The 17611-nt window shown below is 34.2% G+C and overlaps 2 protein-coding genes across 3 annotated transcripts; both read left to right on the top strand.

Moving 5' to 3' along the window:
• Positions 1-73: 73 nt before the first annotated feature.
• On the top strand, positions 74-5844 carry LOC18600660 (organic solute transporter ostalpha protein (DUF300)). 2 transcript variants are annotated; one of them, XM_007031243.3, is made up of 7 exons: positions 74-344; positions 466-892; positions 1021-1094; positions 1305-1454; positions 2632-2917; positions 4717-4950; positions 5064-5844. In XM_007031243.3, the coding sequence occupies exons 2-7, from the start codon at positions 737-739 to the stop codon at positions 5427-5429; spliced, it is 1266 nt and encodes a 421-aa protein (XP_007031305.1). In that variant the 5' UTR covers positions 74-344; positions 466-736; the 3' UTR covers positions 5430-5844. The 2 variants fall into 2 exon arrangements, with proteins under 2 accessions (XP_007031305.1, XP_088662869.1); XM_088806743.1 differs by having other exon boundaries at positions 74-892.
• A 140-nt stretch (positions 5845-5984) lies between these two features.
• On the top strand, positions 5985-7925 carry LOC18600659 (uncharacterized). The gene is made up of 2 exons (XM_018121407.2): positions 5985-6253; positions 6725-7925. The coding sequence occupies exon 2, from the start codon at positions 7316-7318 to the stop codon at positions 7652-7654; it is 339 nt and encodes a 112-aa protein (XP_017976896.1). The 5' UTR covers positions 5985-6253; positions 6725-7315; the 3' UTR covers positions 7655-7925.
• Positions 7926-17611: the final 9686 nt, after the last annotated feature.

Here is a 17611-nt window from a genome sequence, read left to right as displayed (position 1 = left end):
TCTTGGGCTCTCGTGGTCTCTCCTCTCGGCCCTCCGAATTGAAGAAAACTAAGAAAGGGGAAAGCGATGATGCTGCTGTAGGAAAAAGCAATTATACTGTTGGTTTTTTTATTATTAAAAAAAAACAAAAACAGACTATTTTTACGGAGGAAGAGAGCCGCCATTATTGGCTTCCAGTGGAGCATTCTTCTTTGTAAAATTTGTTAAAGGCCTTTTGTACTTTCTGAGCACACACGACAAGTCGCCAACCGCTGCCAGATCTGCCTTTTCTTTTCCTTCCTGGGTACCTTGTGGACATTATCCACCTGCATTTGATCGTTCTCCATTTTCCGTTCATTTTAAAGGTAATTCTTTTAACTTGGTTGTTGATTTCTACGTGGAATCTTCGTTATCGGTCTCGTTCGGTTACTGTCATCTACCGCTACCGCTTACCCATCCATTTATCTTCTGTGAACAATCCAACAGGCCTCAGACTTTGGTTTTACTCCTTCTCAAGCCTCCAATCACTACTGATTACCCTACGATACTGATTCTTTCTTTTCAAATTTTCCCTAATTCGGCAATTTAGTTGTCGAAGATCGAATTAATCCTACTTTCTGTTTTTGACCGTGGCGGTCGGTGGAGGGTTGGTTTAGGGTTTCCCTCCTATTGGTTTTGGGCAATCTTCCCGTGTACAGCTAGCGAACCACAAAAGGAAAAACAAAAAGAACAAAAGAATAAAAAATTCGCGTGACAAATGGGTGATTCCCTTCCTATTTACCTCAACATTGTGGCCTTTTTGTGTACTGCTGGAGCCATTGCTTTGGCAATTCTTCACATCTACAGGCACCTTTTGAATTACACCGAACCTATTTTTCAGAGATACATCGTGCGCATCATCTTTATGGTTCCGGTCAGTAATTTCTTCTCTACTCTCTTATTTAGTATAGCGCTTTTTTCTTATACTGCATTCATTTTCGTTGTGCCTAAATCTTTTTGCCTTCTCTATTACAATTTATTTCAGTTTCTTGTCGTTGACAGGTTTATGCGTTGATGTCTTTCTTGTCCCTTGTTCTACCACAGAGTTCAATCTATTTCAATTCTATCCGGGAAGTGTAAGTAGGTCTGCCTGTGTTTGAATTCAATCATCAGTTTCTCATTTCCACTTCTTTCCTGAATTCCATGTTCCTCCAACCCATCATCACATTAAAAAAATTATGCTATATATATGTAAATTGATAGATGGATGGATTGATAGAAATGATGTATGTATGCCACAGTATGTTTATGTTCTAACTAACATCTTTCCTCTTTAACTGTTTCAGTTATGAAGCTTGGGTCATCTATAATTTTTTGTCTCTGTGCCTAGCATGGGTTGGTGGTCCTGGAGCAGTTGTGCTCAGTTTGAGTGGTCGAGTTTTAAAGCCATCTTGGTATCTGATGACATGCTGCTTCCCTCCCATGCCACTAGATGGGTCAGTTTTGAATAGAACCCTACTCTTTTGCACATCACATTGCTATGCATGTCAACACATTTAGCATTATAAGCTTTTTCTGCTATCAAGAATATATCTGCTTTCAATTTTAGTTTGGAATCGACATTGGATAGTTTGATTGATTTAGAGTTGCAGATGTTGGGAGAAGTCATGCATTCATAATACATACGCAACAAAAATTTAAAACTTTTCTCTCAAACAAGATCAATCTTTGGTTGTTTAATGTAGATAACCCTAACTAGTTGGTGGATGATTGTTATACTTTTAAGCCTTTCATGTCGAAGTCAAAAGGTCGCAACTCTTTGTGAATGAAATCTTCTAACCGTCAAGCTTAGGTTGTTGCAAACCTCAAGCTGTCAAAGCATCCAGCTTCCAATGATGATCCACACAAAGTAAAAAAACACCAAGGGTGATTGGGGTTTGCTTAATGCTACTAAGCCTAGGAAATAGATACTCTTTGTTTCTCAAATTCCTAAGGTAACCTGAATATGTCAAAGAATCAAGGAGGAAAGAGCCACTGTCGATGTCCAGGGAACTCCTACAAATTGATTTGCACGATTTGCCTAGTATGTTGATATGCTGTATTTTAATAGCCTCTCTTTTCTTGTTTGTGTCATAAGTTTCAAGTGCCTGTATTTATATGCAATTCAAATCCTAATAAGTTTAGCACAACTTTTATGATTATTGTAAAATTGACCCAATATTACACACACACACACACACACACATTCACACACACAGAGGGATCGACCCATTTATTATATTTTATACGAGTTATGATTTATATTTTGTTAATACCACTGTAGCATTTCATTCTCTACTCACCTGTATCATGTAGGCCAAATTTCGAATTAGTTGAAATTGTCTAACTGTTTCTTTGATAAGAATAAAATTTTAATCGTTATATACATATTTGATAATGATTCTATTCTTGACAATGTGATATAGATATTGGATTGACTTAAAATTTTATATGTATGACTAGTGCAGGTAGGATGTAAATCCAACCGTTGATTTTTTGAAATAGTAATTGTATCAGAAGTTATAGGCAGGTTTAACAATTATTAATTGCTACACCAGTGCCAGTTGATCCTTTCGCATTATGCTTCTGAACTCAGCTTACGGATGATTGTTTGCACCTGAAATTGCAATGCAGGCGTTTTATACGGAGATGCAAGCAAGGGTGTCTTCAATTTGTCATTCTGAAGCCCATTTTAGTTGCTGTTACACTCATATTATATGCGAGAGGAAAATATAAAGATGGAAATTTTAGTCCCAGACAAGCATATCTATATCTTACTATCATCTACACAATATCATACACAATGGCTCTATATGCTTTGGTGTTGTTTTACATGGCATGCAAAGATCTTCTTCAGCCATTCAATCCAGTTCCGAAGTTCATCATAATAAAATCTGTGGTTTTCTTAACCTATTGGCAGGTAAAGTCTCATGCTGCTGTTACTTCCTCACATACTTATGCGTGCAAAACAGAATAATAGGAAAAAAACCTTTTGTTTGCTTTGGCTTATAGTAACTGTTATATCTTTCCCTTTTTTCTTTCCATTGTGTCATCCCTTTGTTGCTTTTTGGTCAAGTAGTCATTATTGAGTAATCTTGTGAGCATCTTTGTAAGTGACCTTGGGATGGTCAACTTTAGGTTACCGCAATGTGATCTTTCCTAGCCTGTTTGCTGTGTACATCATCTTTATGTTTCTTTTTAAAGGGGGAGGGGGGAAGGGGGGAGGCTGATTTTCTTATTTCCTGCTTTTAGGATTATATGGTCTTTTTGCTAAAATAGAATTGTACCCATCTCCATAGCTAACTGGAAAATTTGAAGAAAAAGTTAAAGAAGATAGCTGTAGAACATAGTTGTTTTGGTTTACAAGTAGATGTAGATGTGGAAATTAATTGTTCTACTTTGCATATGAGAGTTAATTGCTAAAGAAACAAGTTGCTGATAGTACTTGCCTTTCGCTTTTTTTTTTTTTTTTAAACTCTGATTTGAAATAATAAGAATTATAATTTAAGCTCTGGAAGTGCTGCATTCCAGTCTCTAAAAGCAGCTGTTACATGCTTTATTAGTGGTTTGCTTAGATGCTTAGTCTTTGAAAGGCGTATGCCCTTATCTTTTGATCACTAATTAATGTGTTTTGTAAATTAGAGTCTGTTTGTTTTGACGTAAAATAATTTCTGGAAAATATTTACAAGAGTTATACTTGTTTGGAAGATAGAAATTTTATTCCAGATATAAAACATTTTATAGGTCAACATGAAAAATACCCATTGATCACATAAAATGTCTTACGCCCTTAACAGGTGTAAGACATTTTTCGGAGAATTGAAAAAATGCTCTTAGACTAAGCCTAGTAGTATAAGTTTGATGAATATTAATATTTAACTTAAAATATCAAAAGAGTATTAATATTTAACTTTAAAAATTTTTTGACTTAAAATATTAATATTTAAATTATTCAATGCTATTAAAATTAAAAAAAATTAACGAAATCATTCAATGCAATTAATATTTTTATTCATAAATTGAATAAATCTTACTAATAATTATAACAAAAAATATTTCAATGATAGTCATTTGATGAGTACACATTTATAAATATAAGTTTTGGATGTTTTACACAATTGATGAATATTGATATTTTATAGTGTTATGGTAAAAAATGATGAAATGGAAATTTTTTTTGAAAATTAGAGTTTACTTTCATTACAATATGTGGTTAAATGCTTTGGAAAATATCACTATTGATTTTTCCCATTTTCATTTTCTATCTTAATTTTCATGTGAAAACAAATGACACTATTGTTTTGTAATAAACTCATATTTATGATTTTAACACCCAAATAACTCCACCAATGATGGTGTAAAATATTTTCTATAGGATGATTCAAACAATAAAAAATGTTTTCGACAGTTTATCTAAATAACAAAAAACATTAAATTTTCTTGTAAAATATTTTACATAGAAAAAATTTCCCCCCAGCAAGTCATTTTCCGGTTACTAAAAGGATCCTTAATTTATTGCAAATCATTCAAATTTTGCTCATGTAAGTACCAGGACATAGAAGTTACTGTTGGTGGTTTGATTTTATATCAGCCAAGAGATATTTAGCAACAAGTGCTGTAACAGCATTGTACCATGTATAAAACCTCATCTAGTTGCATCAGTTGGCGAATACATGCCAAAAGAGCTCAAAAGTTCAGTTTACATTTTTCCTTTTTCAGGGTGTTCTGGTTTTTCTCGCTGCTAAGTCTGGATTCATAAAGGATGCAGAAGCAGCTGCTCAATTTCAAAACTTTATTATATGTGTTGAGATGCTTATAGCTGCCGTGGGTCATCTTTATGCATTTCCATATAAAGAGTATGCTGGTGCAAATATTGGTGGGTCTCGTGGTTTGACAGGAAGCCTTGCACATGCCTTGAAGTTAAATGACTTCTATCATGATACTGTTCACCAGGTGAGCCTACTACTTGTTATTATCATTTGTCTGCCAAAATGTTCCTCTATTGGACTATTTTCCCCTTTTTTAGGCTCACATATGGTGTTACTAATTGTTTACTGATTTTACAGTTTGCACCAACATATCATGATTATGTATTGTACAATCATAATGATGGTGATGAGGGAACAAGAAAGTACCGGTCGAGGACCTTTGTGCCAACTGGGCCAGAGATGGATGCTGTGAGAAGAAACAAACTCATGTTTGGAAACAAACTGGATGACATTCAGCTATCCAGTCTCTCATCGTCTGGTACAAGCACTCCCCAAAACCCTGGCTCTGTACCAGATTCTGCACGTGGTGATGCAATAAAATCATCACTGCTTGTGGACCCCTCAAATTCTTATACAGTGCCATATGATATGTCACTTATAGACATGGATTTATCAAATTACCCTCAAAAAGTTCCTGCAGCAAAAGAAACTGAGACTAGGTGACTAGCGTGTAGTAGTATCCTTAAGACAGGTGAGAAGAAGCTAGCATCCTTGGGGACAACGGGGGAGAGCAGATGGAAGGTGAGGAGGAGGGGGGGGGGGGAGGGGGAGGGAAAGGTAGAGTGTCTGACAATGACATTATTTCTGACTTTGGGAGAGCCTTCTATTCAAATTGTGTGCTGCAATTAGTGTCTAATTACTGAAGTGTTTGCTGGAGTCCTCAGTTCCCAGTATTTTCTTTTTTGCCTGTATTGGTTTCAATCATTGTAAATTGTAGTCACTGCTCTTAGGTTTCACACTGGAACTGTGTGGCCCGTCTGTCAATGGTTGTCTGAGTTTGTTGCTGTCTGCTCTGTAGATACAAAGCACTTAGTTCATAGTTGAAGGATCTTAATTTGAGTCATGAAATTTGGTTTCATCTTTTATTCACTTGGCTTGTTTCAAGCTTAATTTTTTTTTTTGCATGTTATTCGAATGATGTCACCAATGGGTATATTGCCCTATTATAGCATTGAAGGGTTTCTCTAGTTTCTGTAGAGTAATGTTATTGATTACTTTCCCCACATTGTAGTTGTTTTTCCTTTGTTAATGACATGGAAGGGGAAGAGGGAAGGGAAATTGGAATTTGGAGAAGGTGAGGACTGATATTTCAGTTGAATGGCATTGGTTGGATGAGTTGCAATGTTGTTATGAGACAAAAGAATAAAGATGGATGCTATTATTGTCATCCTGATGTCCATGGCCTCTAGCTCTATCTTGACTCAGCTGCTAAATTGCAGCCACTGCTCTTACACCTCCCAGTGAAATTGCTTCAGCACCTTGGTCAGGTAGCAATTCCATAGCTGAGCAAGCAATCTAATTTAGTGCAGTTGCAATCTAGCAATATCAATACTGCTAGGTTGCTTGTTATGTTCATTCTGAACTTATGACCTTGAGGTATTGAAGAACCATTTGTTTATTGCTTCTATATACGTTATAGCATTCCAACACGCCTTGCAGATAAAATTAGTACTTGGACTGTATTCTTGTGAATATTTAAAGTTTGGTTTGTGCTTAGTTAAGATTTTCTTTTGCTTCTTTTGATGGTTACATAGTTGAGAATCAATTGTTTATTACCAATTAGTCTTGCTCTTGCTGTACAAGTTGGCTCAGCCGTGGTAAGCTCTATTGGGAGGTCTTAAGTTGTCAAAGTGCAAGGCAGAATGTGGTGCAAATATAGCAGTTAGCTGCACCCGTCTTGATTATCTTGAGTCTTAATTCCTAATCAAACTTCTAATTATAGCTTTGCTTTTCGACAGCGTCTTTCCCGCAGGCTTTACGTCAACTGCTTTGGGTGGATGGACTGAGGAGTTTTAATAAATTGGGGCAAAGTGTGTACATAGCCTCTTGATGTTACGAGAAATAGTAAGTCATAGCTGACTTTGAGTTCGAGTTTTTGTCATGGATCTGAAAGTCAAAAGTTATTTTAGAACCAAACCCTCTCTATCTCTCTCCGCGTCTAGAGTCTTTGGTGAGATAAGAAAAGAGACGACAAGGGGTGAAAGCTAAACACAAAACACAAGGCACGTGACCGCCCATTTTACAACATCCGAGCCCACGTTTTAATGTTTATATAGGAAAATCCAAAAAAAGTTTGGCCCTTTGCCCTGGCTATGACAGTTGCGTCCTGCGGCGGCGCTACGCTCGCAAGCAAACCAAATGCTAAGCAAGCGAATTTCTTCACTTGATATCCACCTAATCTCAAATTCAGTCTTTCGTCTACCTTCCCTTTAATATGATATAGATAGTATCCAAAGAGCTTTGCGTCCTTTATTTCTTGGCTTTATAGTTTAGAGCGGTAGTCTTTCCATCGTATCCTGCTCTAGTCTCTCGCACTTTGCCTGGGTTAAATGGCTCTTCTAAGTGGTGTTGATGCAAATCCAGTATCATCAATATGCAGGACCGAGTCCATGTTATATGGCTACATGGAACACAACTACATGATCATGGAGAAGAGACAGCTGTTCCTGAGGAGCTACCAGTTCTGCAGAAAGAGGAGCCTGGCGGAGAGAATCAAGAGATCCTTGGTTAGGGTTAAGAGGGTGATGTGGTTTAGGCTACGGTCTGCCCATAAACTGAGAAGGTCGGTCTTGTCCAGACTCCGATTCGCCTTGTATCGCAGAAGAAGATTTATCCGTCTGAGGAATAACCATCACCGGCACAGTGGTAACTCCGGCTGCTTCTGGTAGGACTTTGCTGTGGTATTTCTAATTTGGGATTATTATTTGTGAGTGGAACTTGATATATCAGTTGATATAACCCTTAATACCTATTCCCTTATGTTCCTTGGCGCAAGACGAAATTTGCCTCTCTTGGAGCCTTAAAAGAAAAAGGAGTATTGTCCTTTGTGTGATTAGTTGCTTGCTTGCATGTAGTAAATTTGATAGTGGTATGACTAGCATTTCTTTGATCCAACTTGCAGACTTTATGTTGAAATTTAATATACTTGTCTTGTTGAAATTTGATCGTGTTATTGAAAGCTTTAGACTTTTGGTTATATCAATTTATGAAAATTATTGTGAAAATTCAATTCCGAGCCGCAAGTCGGAGGCATAGCTAGGATTGCAAAAAAGTCAAAGCAAATCCGGGAGATCCAAATTAAGTCGTGACTTTTACTTTTGCGCATGCACGTGTAATTGCTGTTGAAAAGGATAACAAACGCCCACCCTTTTCTCCTTGGTGATGAGTCATTCCCAACGCCATGGCACATTCACAGGCTTTCCCCTTTTGCTAGTTGCTGTGACCAAAAGAAATTCGTTACTTTATCCCCAACTCGTGTTGTGTACAACTTGCTTTTTCTCTTTTTTTTCTCTTTTTGCCCTTCTTGTCTTGTGTTGTGGACATTTGCTTTCTTTTTTTTCGAAGATTTTATCTTTGAAATTTATTGATTTTTCACACTTCTGGTGCACCAATTCTAATAGGAGTATCTACAATTGATATATGAGATTTAGTTATTCTTTTTACATCAGTAAATACGTCTAGTATTTGATTTGTTATATTTTACAAATGAATTATCTTTTGAATTTCAAGTTTACATTGATTTTTGCGACGATTAAAAGTAGATAATGATAATGCATTTCAAAAAATTTCTTTTTACAACTACTTATTTTCTCCCCTTAATATTGAAAAAAATTGTTTTATCAAATGACTATAGGTAAATTTTATCGTGAATAAATTTTCTGTTAATGGTTCTGGACATTTAATTTTAGACGGAGATTCGTATCCAATATATATTCTTAATCTCTTTTGAGGAAGCATCTTTGTGCATTGTGGTGGAGCAATTGGGACAAATACGCACATATAAAAATTATTAATTAGGAAATATTTGATTCCTATCATAAATCAATTGTATAGAGAAGAATTTATGATAACCCATTGGCTTGATGCATACAAATGTTGCTACATGCAAAATGGCATGCCCTTCAAGTATAAATGATGAGTTTAGTTTTCATAAGCAAGGGCTTTGTAATCAGTTGGAAGTGTTTAATAAACGATTCTACTAAACCATTTTGTGTTGAACATGAGCAACAAGTTGTTTAAAAGTTATTCCAACTAATATGCAATATTCATTAAAGACTTAATATGTAAATTCACTAACATTATAAAGACAAATAGTCTTAATTTTATAATCAGAAAAATGTGCTCGACAAAGAATGATTTGGACAGGTAATGTTGCAAATGCCAAATTGCAAATTGATAATAAATACACATGTGACAATTTAGTTGGGGAATATAATAAAAATGACCCATTTTGTTCTCTAAATTGTATTACACATCACCCTGAATAGGTTTAAAAAATATAAGAGATTCAGTCTTAACTTTAGTTGGGGTCTGCTTTATAACTAATTTGCCTTGAGAACAAGCAATACATGAAAATTCATCAAATTGAAAAATCTTCTGGTTTTTCAATGGATGACTGCAAGAACTTTCAATAATTTTTTGCATCATATTAATTTGAGATGGCCCAACCGGTTATGCCAAATATTAAAATCATTAGAAACTTCTGGTTTACTATACCATAAGTTTCATTTTAATATTTGTGTAATAGAATTTAGAGAACAAAACAGGTCATTTTTCTAACTCACACTTCTTACCCCAAGATAATAGATGTAAAATAGAGATATTAAATATCTTTTTCATTCATTGTCTCAATATAATATCTTTTGTAACGTGCAAGTTCGAGAACCCGATCGCTAGACGTGGAAAAATGTGTTAGGAGTCGCCACCAATCTTTTTTATCTAGGTGCGATTGGGCACATGTTAAATTTGTTCTATTTGACGGAATCCTAAATTGATTTTAGGTTTATCTAAAAAACAATAAACTAATCTGTGAATTTTTAGAGTTAGGTTCAGGAGTACGGTCACACACGGGGAAGGATTAACACCCTCATGACGTCCATTCCACGAACAGTACCATTTAATCATAGGTTATCCTATTATAGCGTAAACCATTGATTTTATTCCTATGTTTCCCTAATCTTTGTTTATTTATTTTATTATTATTATTCTTTAAACCAAAGTTTGATTATTCAGTTTTACAGATGCATATAATGCAATTGTGAAATGAGGTAATGATTTATCAATTTTAAGTAACGGGAAGCGAAAACCTTGTATTGAAAAATCATTCGTAGACCATCCCAATACTTTGGTGAAATCTCGAAGTTTTCTTCACCTAGGGATGTCCTTAGAAGAACTCATCTCTACAAGTCCTTGAAGGAAATCCCATCATTGGAGTTCTCATCCCATGAACAAAATATGTGTTATATGCTATGCCAAAATAAAAATCATGAATGATGCCAAATGAGCACGTCTATAAATATAATTTAGTTGATTTATAATTTATATACATATTTAATAGTTTAATATAATTAAATATCTCATTTATTTTTACTATATATATTTTAAAGGAAGATTTTATTTAAATTTGTAATTTTTAATTAATATTATAGGTCAATATTATTTTTTTGTATTGAACTATTTTTTGAATAAACAACTAATCTTTTATTTACAATAATTGTTTAAATTGATTAAATAACTATATCAATTTTAATTTAAATAGAATATTATATGAATTTATTTCTCGTATGAATTTCAAGGTGGTTTCTTAAGTTAATTAGAATATCACAATACAAAATTAGGATTTATCCTGACACTTCAGAGAAAACCGTGATTGAAACCCCTTCCTAGGAAAGTCATCCCAAAAATAGCAACTCTTTGCCTTTTGGGATGAAATTCCATCATTGGAATTAATCTAATCAACCACTCTATTTTTAATATTTATAATTTTATATTATATCATATATTTTCATTTACATAGGTCTGTTTTTTAAAAAACTAGGTATTTTCCATTTTTCTACCTAAATCTTCTTTTTTATTTATTACCAAACATTTCTTTCTTTTCTATATATTTACCTTGGTTAAATCTATCACCATGAATAAATTTTATATTTTGACATTTACTTTCTATTTATATATGTATATATTCTAGTTACCTAAACCTAGTTTTAACACTAAATTCTCATCCAGGTCTATGTTCTTTTTATAGCTAAACATACTTAAAACATTTTTATTATTTTGCTATCTTTATTATTATTTCTATTTTTTATATTTTCTGTTTGTTTTAATCTCTTAACACTAAAATATCATCTAAAATTTTTATGATATTTCCCTATAGTGATTTTAATTAAACCTACATCACCAAATTACATTTATTACTAAGTGAAATGGGCCATATCTAAAATAAACCAAACCAACAGATCTAAAAAGAAATAGAAAAAGGGTTTTTACCTTACTGAGATAGATTAGCCTGTGGAAAGGAGCCCAAGCTTGCTGCAGCTCACCAAGTCTTCTCCCCAAAACGCATCGTCTGGTGCCTACAATAGCAGCTCCTTCTTTTCTCTCAAAACTACATCGGTTTAGGCTAAAATCTACTTCCTTTTCACTTTTCCAAAACAACACCGTTTCAACCCATAACCCTAGGTATAAATCCCTTATTTTCCTCATTTCTCTTCATTTCCTCTATTCATTTTCTCTCTCTACTTGGCAGTACTCTCTCCCCCCTCTCTAAACAGATTCCTAAGCCTTCGTTCACCCCAAATCCTACTTCGATCTATGCCACTTCTCTCTTCACTAGATGAAAAATCAAAAGCCCTTGAAACCTCACTTCCTTAACTCCAAAAAGTAAAAAAAGAAACCCCTTTCCCTCATTTTAATGTTCGACTTATCCTAAGGCTTTTTGGGTTTTTCTTTTGTTTGTTTTTTTTTCTATTTTATGTGATTTTGATTGTGATGCGGCTAGTACTGAAAGCCAGAGTTTTTCTTGGTCTTGGGATTTAGCTCAAGGGATTTTTTTTGCAAAGGTTTCTAAATTTTTGTTCAAAAAATGGCTAAGGTAAAAGTCGAGAATTTTAGGTTTCTCTTCAAGGGATTTTTAGGGTTTTTACTCCCTAAAATTGGTTGCTGCTAAGGTTCTTTTTCAAATTTTTGGCTCCCCCTATGAATTAAGACAAAGGCAGCTTTGTAATTGTCTTTTGATGCTGGGGATGTAGCCACCTGCTATCCCTAGCATCATGAGGCCATTGCCAGACATGAATTTTTCACGTCTGGTATAACAAGGGTGTCCTGGGTAGGGTGCATTTGCACCCTACTGAGTTGTTCATTCTCTTTTTTTTTTTTTTTTGTTCTTCATGCTTCCAGAATGTTCTGTAGTTTAGTAAGTTTTAATCCTTGATTATTGCTTTTAATCTTGTTTAGTTTGTTTGATCTAGAATTCTGATTTCAGTGTTTTCTGGGTTTGTTTTTGGGTCACAGACCTAAATAACCTTTGAATGTAATTCTCAGTGAAGCCCAAACCTATGGAAGACATGGGAAGCGCATTTTCAATTATGGGGCATAATATCAACCCACAAAGCCAATAAATGCAATTAAGAAATAAAATAAAGTAAAATTGAAAATAACAACCAGTGACAAATAAAGCTATGGCAATAAGTATATTAATTAAAAATTACAAAATTAAAATTAGTGTCTACAATATCCATTAATGGATATGCAGACTAATATCTTTAAAAATTAATAAATTTCTTTAAGATTTAATAGAAAATAATGCATCTTTTTTTATAATCTTTGTTCTTTCGAGTAGTAAAATATTGGCTCTTCTAGAACCTTCAATTAATCTTGTATTACCATATGAATATCAATATTTGTCTTTAATAAAATGAGATATATAGTAAAAAACTTGCAAGTTAACATAAAAGAGTATTAAATATAGAATTTTTTTTGAAAATTCATTAAATATAAAATTAAAACAAATAATAAGAACATATTAATTAAATATAATGAGAATATATAAACCCCTCTTCATAATAGAGTTATACTAAAATATATCAACAAACTATAAGAAATTTTATTCTTGGATATTTCTATTACCAATCAAATGATCAATTTCCCTTTCAGAGTGGACATGAAAATCAGTAACATCTTGATATATTATATCAACTTGGCCATGATTAAAATCATTTTAAATAAAATTTGTTTCGATTTTTTTCTTTTATCTTTTAGTGATACTTGATAGAGCTCAACAAGATGTTTCGACGTACAACAAGTACATGAACAAAGTCCTTTCATGCCACAATTATGATTTATTCTATTAACTTTTGTCTTTTTCTTATATCTATTCACTATTTGTTAATTCTGGTGGGTTAAATGTATTAATCTAATTTAATTGGATTAAATGTATCCATCCACTCCTAGTGGAAAAAAATATTTATTCACTTTTTTTCAAAAAAGCATATTCATTTCAAAAGAAACTTTATAATCTACTTTTAGAGATAGTGTCAATTGTTGGAAAAATAATAGCTAGACCATGGATCTTTACAAAAAAAAAAAAAGAAGATCAACTTGAAACAATGGTTGTGTATGAGATCAAGATGCTACAGCCCTATCAACATCTCATAGCAACCGAATACCCTCTACAAGTAAGCAAAAGCCTAGACATATACAAAAATCCATCCATCCTATTCCCCTTAAGCAAGCAAAAACCAAACATAAAGAAAAATCCATTAATTCCATACCCCTTTGTGATCACAACTTAGGAGTAAGTCTTGACCCAATAATAACATTCAATAGCCCTCTGTCAATTCAAAACCACAAGAGAAAAAACCAGTGAAAGGCAGACTTGCACATGCGAAAAAGGCACACAACATAACAAGCAAAGGCAGAAGAAAACACAACAAATGCAAGAAATAAGCCAGTTAAGCGTTATCAAATCCATATCCCCCTATACCAATTATCTCCTCAAAATCTTTTTCTCTGCCTACTTTCGGACTTCCATTTATCACCTCATCAACATTGAACTTGACTTCTCCCTTTTTCAGTTTCTTCCATGGGGTGTTAGGTCTCACTTTTTTACATTTCATATTTCTCATCATCATGTTGGGTTGTCTATGGATATCTAGAATTGAGAAATGCCTGAATGGCCATCTTGTATTTGCCTACATCGCCACCTTAAATTTGATAATCTCTTTCGTCCTTTCCCTATTTCATTCCTTATTTAGGAAAACAACTTCGTTCCTTCTCAGACATATAGTCCAAGTTATTACGAAGATAACTATTTTCCATATTCTAAAATCACCTTCCCCAACTTTAATGGTGTTCCACATAACTCTCAACTCCTTGAACCTCTTTAGCATCACCTGAAGTACACCGTAGACATTAAGCCATGCATTCCACAACACCAACCTTTATAGTAGCCCATAAATAAATGGTCCACAGTCTTTTATTCCTTGTTGCAAATTGGACACTTTGCCTTATCTTCGGTTAACATCCCTTTCTTAAAAAGTTCTCCTTTAGTAACAACCTTACAATGGACAAGTTGCCAAACTAGTGCCTTAGTCTTGTGTGCTGCTATGCCCCTCCATAGCCACTTCCACACCTTGTCTCTGTTATCTTCTTCTCCCTTAACCATAAGACAATAAGATTGTGCCATATAAACCTTAATTGGAGTTCTCTTCCATATGACTACGTCTTTCATTTCTTGACAAAGGAAATATCCCCCATGGTGTTCAAAAACAACTCATATTGTTCTTTTTCCTATCCCAAGGTTTGTCTCATAAGCTCAATTCTCCATTCCCACTTTTCACTCACTCACTTACCAAACTCCTTTACTTTCCCCGTCTTATTTTTTGCTAAAACACAGATTTTAGGAAACAGCTCTTTTATAATTTCTCCCTCGACCCAACCATCCTTCCAAAACCTAATACTCTCACCATTCCCCATAACATACCCAAAATTTGTTGAAACTTGTATAAAAAAGGGTTAGTGGGAGAAAAGGGTTTGGTGATATTATTCCAAATATATGAGGCTTTTATATTACTTCCTCCTTGTGGCAGCATAAGAGAAGGGTCTTCCTTGTTTTTCTCAGCCAAAATTTCTCTCTAAAGACCTTTTTTTCCCTTTTGTACCTTTATAGCAATTTGTTGAACATAGTTCTAATTTTGGTCCCCAGATTAACGATATCAATCCTTCTTTTCTCCCTATCTTTGCATATTAAATTCTAGCTACATAATGCACTTTTTTCTTGTTATTATCACCCCTTAACAAAAAATTTTTTTTGGTATTTTCTTAATTTCATTCCTCACCCCAACTGGTATAGTGAAAAGCAACATAGAGAAATTGGGAAGGCTTGAGAAAATTAACCTTAACATAGTGATTTTGCCTCCCATCAAGAGAAATTTTGTTTGCCAACTTGCAATCTTGTTTTGAAAATGCTGAATCATTAGCTACCATATTTGCCAAAAGTGTTGTTTCGCCTCAAGGGGCAGATAAAGTAATAAGAAAAGAAAAGTGTCACACTTGCATCCCATCATAGCTACTCATTCATCTATAACCTTAATAGCAATTCCCATCAAACTATTCTTCAAGAAATTAAATTTAAGACTTGAGATAGCTTGGAACATGCTTTTTATTATTCAACATTTCTTCTAACATTGGATAATAGAAAATCATAGTATCTTCTGCATATTGTAGATTCGATACAAGTAACCTATTTTTCTCAACCGTTATACTTCTACAAGCACCAATATTCTCTATTTTTTTATCATGCAGGTAAACACTTCTACCACTAAATTGAAAAGAAAATGTGAGAGAGGGCATCTTTGACGAAGCCCCCTTGACGAAGCCCTCTCTATACATAGAAGTGTTTTGTCAATGAACCATTTACTTGTATCTAGATCCTTGCCATTGAGATGCACTTGTATACCCAACCCCTACATTTTTTTAGAAAACCCATTTTTGTTATCACTAAGTCCAAAAAACCTCAATCCACACTGTCATAGGCCTTCTCAAAGTCCACCTTGAAAATCAAGCCCCATTTTCTCCTTTATGAACATATTAATAAGCTCATTTGCAACTAAAATTGAGTTCGTAAGCTGTCAGCCTTAGATAAAAGTAGACTGATTCTATCCAATGACATTACCAATCACCAACTTCAACCTATTTGTCAAAACTTTAGCCACAAGTTTGTACAAACGTCACACAAGACTGATAGGCCTATAATCCTTTAATTCTGATGGATTACAAACCTTAAGGATGAGGGTAACAAAAAAGTTATTAACTCTCTTCCCTAACTTCCCTATTTGATAGAATTTTTATATAAAATCTATCACTTTCACCTTAATAGTACTCTAATACTTCTTAAAGAAACTCATATTAAAACCATTTTGCCCCGGTGTTTTACTTCCTTTACACTTACATATAGCATCCCATATTTCCCTTTTAATAATGGGTGCTTCCAATTGCATTGTAGCATCTTGACTCAATGCTCTCAACCCCCAATCTAGCTTTGAAACCTCAAGACCTTTTTATTTTTATATAACTTTTCAAAGTCACTTGTAATAATCTCTTTAACCTCTTCCGAGTCCTCAACAATACCTCCCTCAGATCTAACCTTGTCAATGTAGTTGCCTCTTTTCCTAGAAATCTTGTGGAAATACTTAGTATCTTTATCCCTTTTTTTCACCCATTTAACTTTGGATTTTTGACACCTTTCTTTTTTTGAATTTTGTATAAATTCCACAACTCAACTTTCTTTTCCAACAGATTTTTCTTAAAGTCCTTCTCCATTACCTCAACAATAAATCCCTAATTCAAGTTGCATAAATCTTGTTCCAAGACAGCAATTCTCTCAATCACATTGCCATATTTTTGATTCTACCATTCACAGATCTTAAGCTTCAAACTTTTCATAAAATCCCAAGCTCCACTTTCCCAATTAGTTTCCCTACACTCTTTTCCCCTATGCTCCTCAATCAGCTCCTTAAAACACCTCTCGTCCATCCAATGACCATACAATCGAAATGGTTTGAAGCCCTAGTTAACTTCCATAGAACCAATCTTAACAAGGCTGTGGTCAAATATAGAGCAAGAAAGGCAAGTTTGCAACATATTCTAATAGCAACTCAAGAAATCACTATCCACAAAAAATCGATTTAATCTGTTCAAAGCGGCCTCACCCCAATTATTGCACTATTTGAACTTGGCTCCTATCAACGGTAAATCCATCAGCCCTATGTCATTGATAAATTTATCAAACTACGTTGTAGATCGTCCAATGTCTTCTTACCAATTCTCTCATATTCACATCTAACCTTCTTGAAATTACCCCCTACCACCCACCAAACCTCATCTCTTTTAATCAATATTATTATATCATCGTAGAGCTCTTTTTTTTTGGCTTTGTTATTCGGTGCATAGATGTTGAGAAAATCACATTTTGAATTGATACCTTTCACTATTCTTATTAATAACTGATAGTGTTTTGTATCCCTACTCTCTTCAATACTAAAAAAGTCCTTCTACCACACAATAATAAAGCCACCTGATCTCCTTTCTACTACTACAACCTTTCCCTCGATCCCATCCCTTATAAAGTGTCTTTTTCATAATTTACAGTTTTGTTTCTTACAGAAATACTATACTCGGTTTCTCAACTCTAACAACTTCCCTAATGGCTTTCTTCTTTTCCTTTTGCCTCATGCCTTTCACATTCCATGCAATCACAATCATGATCCTCTAACCCACACATAGGCGACACCTCATGAACATAAACCTTCACCTTGGCTGAGGTCTCCCTTAGACCCTCAACCTTTCAT

The sequence above is a fragment of the Theobroma cacao genome, chromosome 5 (genome assembly GCF_053813885.1).
Source record: "Theobroma cacao isolate CCN51 chromosome 5, ASM5381388v1, whole genome shotgun sequence".
Lineage (NCBI taxonomy): Eukaryota > Viridiplantae > Streptophyta > Magnoliopsida > Malvales > Malvaceae > Theobroma > Theobroma cacao.
Note: the sequence above shows the minus strand (reverse complement) of the source record. Positions and strands in the feature narration are given on the sequence as shown.